This window comes from Lithobates pipiens, unplaced genomic scaffold (genome assembly GCF_037356315.1).
Source record: "Lithobates pipiens isolate NorthernLeopardFrog02 unplaced genomic scaffold, aLitPip1_a1.2 Scaffold_28, whole genome shotgun sequence".
Taxonomy (NCBI): domain Eukaryota; kingdom Metazoa; phylum Chordata; class Amphibia; order Anura; family Ranidae; genus Lithobates; species Lithobates pipiens.
The window spans coordinates 124,555,917-124,566,153 of record NW_027507789.1 but is presented as its reverse complement, the minus strand read 5'-3'; the positions used below and the strand labels follow the sequence as shown (position 1 = coordinate 124,566,153).

The 10,237-nt window shown below is 39.1% G+C and overlaps 1 protein-coding gene across 1 annotated transcript in view; it reads right to left on the bottom strand.

Moving 5' to 3' along the window:
* Positions 1–779: 779 nt before the first annotated feature.
* Positions 780–10,237, bottom strand: part of KCNH4 (potassium voltage-gated channel subfamily H member 4) — a 591,120-nt gene continuing 581,662 nt past the window's right edge. Inside the window, exon 16 of the mRNA XM_077459579.1 lies at positions 780–8,653. Coding sequence (XP_077315705.1) covers positions 8,033–8,653 — 621 coding nt within the window. The 3' untranslated portion in view covers positions 780–8,032. The remainder of the gene's footprint in view (positions 8,654–10,237) is intronic.

Genomic DNA, 10,237 nt, shown 5'->3' with positions numbered 1-10,237 from the left:
ACCTTGGGGGGACCCCCACAACGTTTTTATGGCGTAGGGGGTTCCCCTTAAAATCCATACCAGACCTAAGGGCTTGGTATGCTCCCGAAGGGGGAACCCACGCCGGATTTTTTAAATAAATTTGGCGTGGAGTTTCCTCTAGAGAGCTGATTATTCTGTGAGAGTCGCCTCAATATGGAGATCCGACTTGGAGGCGACTTTCATTGAAATCAATGGGTACCAGTCGCCTAGAAGTGGGATAGAAGTAGTACAAGAACCTTTTCTGAAGTCGGAGTGACCTCGGTAGTGTGCATTAAGACGGCTCTCATTCACTTACATTGATTTTTACATGTAGCGCGACTTGAGGCGACTAGGGGCGACCTGAAGTCGGATCCTGAGCCCCTGTGAGAATAGGCTCTAATTGTAATTAAATTGTTGGGAACCACGGTGCAGCAGATTACTCCGCCTGCACTTGAAAATCATTAACTAGTTCCCTTTCAGCCCCCTTGCTGACCAAATGGGGCCCAGGGATTTTTTTTTGTTTGTGCAAAGATAACTGACCATACACTCTTCTGTAAATGTACATATAAGAACACAAGTGCACCTTCTGTGGACCTTGTATTTGGGTACCATTAGTAGATGAAAACCGCAGTCCTAGGTTTTCCCTCTGCGGCGGTCTCCATGAGTCAGACGCACTGACATTTCATCCTCCTGCATACACAACATTAAAGCTCAATGACTAACTCCACACAGTTTAACATCATCCATTTGTTCGACAGATAAAGTCTCTACACTTCTTTTCTTTAGTGTAAAAATAGACTTTTTATTTCACTTGAGATATACAGCGTCAGGCTGTTTATATAAAAGCACATGCGGATGAATAAGAGGCACGTAATTAATGTTACATTCTGAGATGCTGCTCTCCCTGCTGACACTGAAGCAGCATTAACTGTTTCCCTGCCTTAGCTGGGCAGAATGTTGGAGTTAACATTTCATCTGTAAACAATCCCCACATTGTAGAAATACTTAAGAAAACCCTGTGTGGTCTTTATTGCCGTCAGTTTTCCTTATTGTAGTCTGCAAGCCTCAAGTTGTTTTAAAGGGAAATTAAATTAATTTTATTAATAAGAATTATTTGAGCTCTGTGGATATATGATATATATTATGATACTAAAACAAATAAATTGGTTTAGTTTATATGCTATTGGAGTAAATTACATAATGTAGGTTTTCGAATCATTTGTAACCAATCATATAAGAACCTGTAGAGGAAAAACAGAAATCAACTGATAGCTGGTATTTAATCGGTTACTAAAAGCTCCTGCAAACCATATATTCAAAATACAACCATGGCACTACCTGCATAGAGTTGGCATGTTCTCTCTGTACCTGTGTGGGATTCCTCCAGGTACTCTGGTTTCTTCCCACACTCCAAAGACATGCTGGTGGGTTAATTGGCTCCTGTCTAAATTGGCTCTATGTGTATGTATGAATGAGAGTATTGCAGGCCATACATGGTCGAATTTCAAACAAATTTTCCTTTTCAAAGTCAGAAAGTTTTTTTTTTTTTTTTGTGATCCGATGATACCACCATTGACTTTTGAAATTCGGCCAACCAAGCCTTCAATTTCAATTGCTACAGAAAAGAATTTTCGTGGCCGGGAATCTTCTTTTCTCTCCGTAAATTTTCTTTTCTTATCACATTTCTTGCACAATTCTCCCATCATTGATTAGAAAATCGTTTGTTTTTCTAAAAATTTACAACATGTCCGATTCCTCAAATTTGATTTCCACACAAAAACCAGCTGTTGCTGCAGACCACTAACTGTGCGAAATGCGTATGAAAATTCTTAGATGCGATTTTCAAAAGAAAATTCTGTCGAAATTCTAAGCGTGTATGGACAGCATAAGGAAAATTGTAAGCTCCTTGAGGGCATGGACTGATATGAATGTTCATAATATATGTAAAGTGCTGCATACATTGATGGTGCTAAATAAGTACCTGAAATAAATATATAAATAAATGTATATAAGTTTCTCTTCTGACTGAATGTCTCCTTTTTTTTTTTCTGTTAAAGTAAGCTGTTTCTTGAAAAAGGTGCAAGCTGTCTCTAGAGAGTTTTTATTATAATCGATTCTTCTTATGGTTTTGTCTTTCTCAGTTGTCAGGCAAAAAAAAAGACACTAATAGATAGCAAATAAGGAGAAACTCTTTTGAAAATCTATTGTTTCAAACAACAGAAGCTACTGGGTCCAGGTGTTACTAAGCAGTCAAGAGATACAGAATAATAACAGTATTTCAATGTGTTCCATAATGTACTCTGATGTTGCTTTTCTGACTTATAATTCTCCATTTACTTTTGTTATAATTTGTATAAAAAAGTTAACAAACAGGACAGAACAGCGGCACCATTTGAACTTGCAGTAGTTCCACCAGTGGTTTAAAGAAACAGCTTAGCTGGTAGAGAAAACTGGACCAGGCAACAAATGTGTTGGTATATTGGCCTTTATGTAGCTGAAACCTCCAGATTGTAGCAAGATGCACAACACAAGCAACAACAACATGTTGAATCCTAAGCAATAAGTCACTCAGTTGTTGCTGTAATTGGTGGTTTCTTAAACATGAAGTCAAGTTATGGTGTTTCATTCTAAAAAGAGCATAAATTAAATGTTTTCTAAATCATCACTGCAATGCTTTCTTAAAGAGGTTATCTGGAGTAGATGACCACTTTTCGTTTACCCAGGTTTGGGAACTCAGCGATTTACAGTCAGCTGATTTAATTTTAACTGGAATCAGTTGCGCTGAGATGGACTGAAGGCACTGCCATAGATACCTGTATCTATAGCAGCACATCTCTATATTACACTGTTTTGGCCCGGTTGATTTAAGTGAAGAGCTCAGACTTCAAACAGCCCTTGGATTTACCATAAAATAAGATAAAGGTTATAAATTGTTGAACAGCCCGTCCTTGTAAGTACAGAGTTCTATAAATAAATATCATGAACTTCATAAACACATAAATCAGAATGTAACTGTTACATCTACTTTAACCAGATACCCTGTGTTACCTTATTTTTCTAGTGAATATTAATAAATTAAATATATTGATACAAGTAAAATATCTGTTGCACAAAAATCTAGAAAATTTGTTTTGACCTTGCATAAACAAAAATGAGAAAATATATAAAAATTTAGTTAATAATATATACTGATATCTAAGGAAAGATATTGATAAACATTATTTGAACAGCTTGGTTACTAGAGGTCTAATACACGATTTTAAAGGATCGTTTGAGTACGTATTTTCATGTATTTACCTTAGCTCCTTTGTATTCCACAATATAATTTCCCTTTAAAATGTACTTTAAATACTGAGATAGTGAGGGTTGCAGTAAAAAAAAATGCTTTGGTCCCATGGTCTAAGTAGACCAGAGTTTTAGAAAATACCCAAATCTTCTACCCTGACTATCTTCAGTATCATAGACCAAGAACTTTTGGTTTAGCAGACATGGCAGTGTGGTTTATTTTGTCATTTAGGGAATTGGTGCCAACAAAAGTGAGAAAAAGAGCTCACATCTCTCAAACATATCAGAGACATAAAGGTCCGAAAGTATGATGTACAGTATAAAATCAGCGTTTTAAATGTATTTTAGGCTTTTCTATAATACAACCTTAACAATTTGGACAAGTGATTATTTATTGTAGGCTGACCAGGGCTGGAATTTAGGTGCTTTGAAGGTAAAGGACAAACGAGTGCTAGGTGGTTGTGCAAACCCAAAACAGTTCTGAAAGGTAGCCACATTTTAGCACTTACCTAAGTGTGAGGTAGGATGCACCCAAGCATCCATGTAGGAGAACAAGGGCTGCAGTGTTAATTTGAACTTCCTGCATTCAGTTTATTGTAATTGTTTAATGAGCCATTTTAACACTTCTGGCACACTAGGAATGAATAGAATGTGTTGGGAATGGTCAGTATACTCTGAAGATGTTTATGTTGCAGGAACTTTCTCATTAGCTTTTAGTACCCCAGACAACACTCCTACCCTCAGTAAAACTTTTTTTTAAAATCGGTATTGCAACAGAACATTTTATAGCAACGCAACTATCAATGATGTATATACCCTCTATTATTTGGGTACTTTAAATATTACCGTGGAATGTTTAGGAATGCATAATGGTGACTTGGTGAAGCAATATAAAAATGATACTAAATTAATAAAAATTAGGATATCAATGTGTAGGGTCTAGGACACTTCATGACAAGATGTCCTGAGAGATGTGAGTTACAATTTTTAGTTCATGCAATTTATTACGTGGTCATATAGCATATCGTTTTTACTTTAGCATCAAACATGCAGCAAGGCAGTGCATAAATCCCGCTCATACAAATACTGTGCTTCCCAGAACCAGACATAATGCCAACTCTCCTTGTGCATAATTCTTTAAAAAAAATACCTCTACCATGTTTTTTGGGTTAATATCATCTGCTACCCTTTACAGAAGAATTGGCTCAAGCCCAATTATTCTCAGATGGCCATGTAAATCCTCTTATGACCTACATAAATGAATACAAGTAGTTTATCTATAATACAGTTGAAGGTGAAAAGCAAGCTATTCATTCACCTTTCTGTGAATTATACTCACTCGAGTCTAGGTTATTTTTCTGGTCAATCATTTGTTAATGATGAAAGGTTGGGAAAAGCGAATAAGTTTGTTAGTTACCCGATAAACTGCTTGGACTAATCCACCTAAATTGTCCACATGGAACAGACGACATGTCAGAGGGGTAAAGATCACCTCTACATTGAGCTACGGTGTGCTACAATAATTTGAAATGTAGTTTGTGCATCTTCTGTTACTGTAGTTCTAATAAAAAGCATCCTAATGCCCTGTACACACGGTCGGACTTTCTGTTGGAAAATGAGCGATCGGATCGTGTTGTTGGAAAATCCGATTGTGTGTGTGCTCCATCTGACTTTTTCTGTCTGAATTTCCAACACACAAAGTTTCAGAGCTGGATCTAAAATTTTCCGACAACTAAATCTGATTGTTTAAATTCCGATCGTGTGTAGACAATTGCGACTGACAAAGTGCCACGCATGCTCAGAATAAACTCTGAAATGAAAGCTATTGGCTACTGGCCTGTTTATAGTCCCGTCGTACGTGTTACGTCACTGCGTTCAGAACGATCGGATTTTCCGACAACTTTGTGCGACATTGTGTATACTAGACATGTCTGGGCCAAAATTTGGCGGAAAAAATCTGAACCTACCGTGTGTACAGGGCATTAGAGGACCAGATCATCAACACAGTGGTAAAACATAGGTCAGCTCTGAGCACTGCAGACAAACCAGCCCCAAAACTATGAAATTATCCATTAATTTGAAGTGGTTGTATACCCTATAAGGCTTACCTGTAGGTAAAATGAATATCTCCTAAACCTGTACGGTTTAGGAAATATTCACTTTGCATGCAGCCACTGATGTCAGCGGCGCATGCAAAGTGAAGGTCTGGCTGAAGGTCCGGCAGACGTTGCTGGACCTTGTCGGAAAGTAGACTCCCGCGTGCATGTCATCGCGGCTCTGGCCACTCACAGCGCTGGAGCCGTGAACCCGGAAGACACGCGGAGGGTAACATATCAGCTCCCTCGTGGTGATCGGGATCAGATGCCGATGCATCGTTTTAAGGTAAGTATTTCATAATGAGCTATTATGCTAGCTCATTATGCCTTTGCTTTACAGGTTGTTTTTTTTGTGTGGGTATACAACCGCTTTAAAGAGCAACACCATCTAAACCATCTACATTAGTCCTGGGCAGATGCTGGAAAACTCAATTATCTGCTGGAGAAAAATCTGCACCAGAAGTACGGAGCTCTGGTTCTCAAGGCTTGTCAATTGTACATGTTTTCCCTATGTTCATGCAGGGACAAATTTGCATTAAAGGAGTGGTCCAACCAAAAGCAATATTTCAACTACAGGTTGAGCCTGAAAGGCTCAGTCGCCCAGTTTCTCAGTAACCCAGCCCCTCATTCCAGGGTTATGGGTTCTGTTCCTATTCACTTTGGAGCTGTGAGCATTCCCACTTCTACTGCATTATCCATAATACTAAATGAAAAAAACTAACAGTAAAAGTGGACACATTGGCTGCGGCAGACCTGAAAATTCTGAATCTTCTTTTATCTATCAAATTTAGACTTTTTTTGTTCTTTTTACAGTTTTCAACTTCTATAAGAGAACAACAGTGATTTCCTTACCTATGAATTTGTAAAGAGTGAACTGAATAACATGACTGTGTCCCTCAAGAACTGGAGTTGAGCTCCTGTGGACAAAAGCTAGCTCATTATTGTTATGGCAACAACAGGGAGTTGGTCCAAGAACCTCTACAGGAAATCCCCAGTTTGAATGTTTGAGAATTACAAAAACCCTTTTTATTTATGAATACCCTTTGAGTGAGTCTAAAACTTCAAACTTTCTTAAACTGAAATCTTAACAATCCTTTGGTAAATCAAAATAAAAGAAAAGGAAGTGTCATTTAAATAAAAGGATGCTATCTTAATTTTAATGTAAACTCTCATTTTTGAGAGTTTCCAGATCCATGAAAAATACCAATGGACATGGCAAATGGCATTTTAAGATCCAGCTTACGGGACTGCTGTTTGTTGAATTTTTCATTATTATTGAAGTTAAACTAACAGTAGTGTACTGAAATATGCAGTAGCCAATTATAAATGTATTAATAATTTAGATTACAGTTTTCCTGTAATCCATATTTGTATTTCATATAGACACTAACAGGTGAACAGGTATGATGTGTTGCTTGCAGCCTTTCCCATGTCTCGCTTGATTAAAAGGCTATCTCCACTGAACACTAAGCCCTTACACACACGGTCGGAGATTCCGACGGAATGTGTCCGATCGGACCGTTTAGTCGGATATTCCGACTGTGTGTGGTCTACATCGGACTGTTTCCGTCGGATACTCCAACTTGTTGGCAAAATTTTCCGACAAAATGCTCCGATCGGACATACTCCGATCATGTGTAGAGAATTCCGATCAGACAAAGTGCCACGCATGCTCAGATCAAATTCCTACACCAAAGCTATTGGCTACTAGAGTGAACGTAGTCCCTGTCGTAACGAAATAACGTCATCACGTCGGATTTTCCGACAACTTTGTCCGACCGTGTGTATGCAACAGTTTCGGACAAAATCCGTCGGATTTGGTTGTCGGAATCTCCGACCATGTGTACAAGGGCTAACAGTTCAGTTTTTGAGAGCCATAGTGCCTATAATCGCTGCAATGTTTCCTAGAAAATCAAATAGTAAGATCTGAAGTAATATGTGCCTCTAGTTTCCCCCACAAGAACACAACAAATGTATCACTCTCTCGCAGGTGGGGGGAGTGATCCTGACAACTGGATACCTGGCAGTATGAAAAGCCAGCATTTTATTTGATTTCTTAATTATTTGCCAGCAATTCATGGAAAAGGGTGCTTAAAATTTGACACATGCCTCTTTCAATAAGCAGTTTAGCTAGAAGTCAGCAAAATCTAAAGCATGGTTAACAAAATCCTTTTAAATCATGCTAGATGCAAATAGTAGACTAGAGAACTCTGTGTGCTATAAATAATTGGGACCTTGAGCTGTACTCATCTGTCCTAAACAAGGTAAACACATTGGAGCGCTGGGCAATATTCAAAAAGAATATGGGTATCCGGAAGCAGAGTATCTGAAGGGCATTTATACAGCTGATTTAAGCCTGTATAAACTATACTAAACCAATGACCTTCCACATTGGTTATAAAAAGGCATCTCATCTTCCACTAGAGCATGTAAACCTTCCATCAAGCATTCTCTGTGGTTCAGGTAACTTGCTAACTATAAGGATAAACATGCATCTAGCTAATAAGAATATGTTCTTTAAATAGTGTTTGGCTTCTTGTGCTTGCTTAAAGTATATTTTGGACACGTGTTTCTCTGGTTTCCATTGGTGCTATAGAGCAGCAAGGTTAGGATAAGAAAAGTCTTTAATCATCTGTATTTTAATGGTGCACTCAAGTTTGTGTTTTCGGGTCCCTGCTAGATGTTGATTGACTTGGATTATTCTGAATAGTAGTAAAAGAATGGACAGAACTTAGAGAAGTCATAGTGTAAGCTGGTCGCCCTGTGCCTGGAGGTCCAGAGACTGGTGAACCATAGGTACTCGTAGGGCTTGCATTAGCCTCTTCAGTCTGTTGTTGTATCCTCATCTTTTCCATTTCCCCATGTGATAATGGTGTCCCAGGAGAACACATTGTGTTAGAGGGAATGTAGCAGCAGTCCCTCACTGGATGAAAGGACTCGGAGTCTGCAGGACGTGAGCAGGCATCTGGTAAAACCCTTGTAAAATTGACTTGGTTGTAAGGAATATCTGAAGCCATTGATCCATGTCCAAGATTCCTGGGCATTGAGGATTCCTGCACCAGATGAAATGAGTGTGGCATAGGATAGCTGGGCCTTGGCTGTTGTTCATTACAGCTCATATGGCTTGCAGGGGGGGTGGAAACGACTTGGACTGTGTAGGGACAAGCTAGTGGTGGGTTGTACTGTTGGGAAGCTAGTAAGGCTTGTAATAAGCGCATCATGTGCTGCAGCTCCTTGCTGAGTTGGGAAACTTCCTGGTTAAGACTGTTGATCTGTAAAATAGAAAGATTATTTTTTTATATTAGCTTATTGTATTCATAAATGGAATAAAATCAGTTAAAAGGATTGTAAACCTTTGTTTTAATTTTCTTTTAAATAACAAACATTTCATACTTACCTCCACTGGGCAGCTCATTTTGCACAGTGTAGCCCCGACCCTTGTCTTCTGGGGTCCCCCCGGCCGGTCCTCCTTGTATCAGTAAACCCCCTAGGAGAAGAGCTCTACCTGGGGGTTACCATGCGGGGGCTCTCCCGAGTCATAGACACAGAATGCCGCACTCGGCCACACCCCCGGCATCATTGGATTTGATTGACAGCAGCGGGAGGCAATGGCTGCGCTGCTATCAATCTATCCAATCAAGAGCCGAGAACTCCAGGCACAGAGGAAGAGCGCGTTTCTCCCGACGGAACGAACGCGGGTCAGGTGAGTAAAACGGGGGGGGGGGGGGGCTCGGGGGCCGGTCAGTGTCAGAAGTTTTTTCACCTTAATGCATAGGATGAATTAAGGTGAAAAAAACACAATGGTTTATAACCCCTTCAAGCCCATGTAATATTTGTTTTTTTTATCACTATTATTTTCTTTTCCCTCATCATCAGGTATTTGTTGAGGTATGGTGAGCTATGTATGCATAAATAAATAATTTTTTGAAAACCTAAAATAAGTACTGTTGCTTTTACGAGCTGAAATTTAGCACATGCCCATTGTGTTACTTTCCCATATGTCAGAAAAATCAGCTAGTTGATGTTATATGTAGGTATACGAAATAGGTTACGAAACAAAAGATATATACACTCTATGGTCAGAAGTATGCGGGAACCCTCCGAATTATTGTGATCTGGTGTTTTCAGTAAAGATTACTGTATATGCTACAGCGTACAGTACACAATTGGTTACTGTTAAAGATATAACATACAGTACAAAACATTTTAGACAATTGTGTGCTTCCAACCTTGTTGCAAAACTTTGGGGAAGACTGTTTACTCTTCCAGCATGACTGTTTTGCTGTACGCAAAACTAGGTCTGTAAAGACATGGTTTGACAAGAATGGTGTGCAGGAACTGCCATGACCTGCATTGATGCTTTCCCTCATTATTCTTTCCATACATAGCAGCATGCATGTATGTATGCATGTATTTATGTATGTACTGTATGTGCATGCATTAGGGGATATGGGGAATTAACTTTTTTTTGTTGCTTTAGTTTTTAAAACTTTTTTTACATAACTTTTTTGCCATCACATAAAGGGACCAGTAGCATATTTATAGTGATGTGGGGGTACAGGTGCCTTTGGAAGTGTTCGGCAGCTGCAGCCATGAGAAAGCCAACAGTTGGCATGTATAGTACAAACAGTTTGCCAGCAGGAGTGTGAGTATACGTGCCCACTGCAAACAATGTAATCCTTACCTCAGAGGCAGCAAAAGGGTTACCTGTCTTCTCTCTTCTGGGAATGATTTCCACAAGATTCTGGAGTGTTTGTGTGGGGCAGGATATTTTCCCTATTGATAAATGTTAATTCTCCTGGTTGAATGTTCTTAGTCCTATTGGTAAATGTTATCTAATGCTATAGACTAAGAAC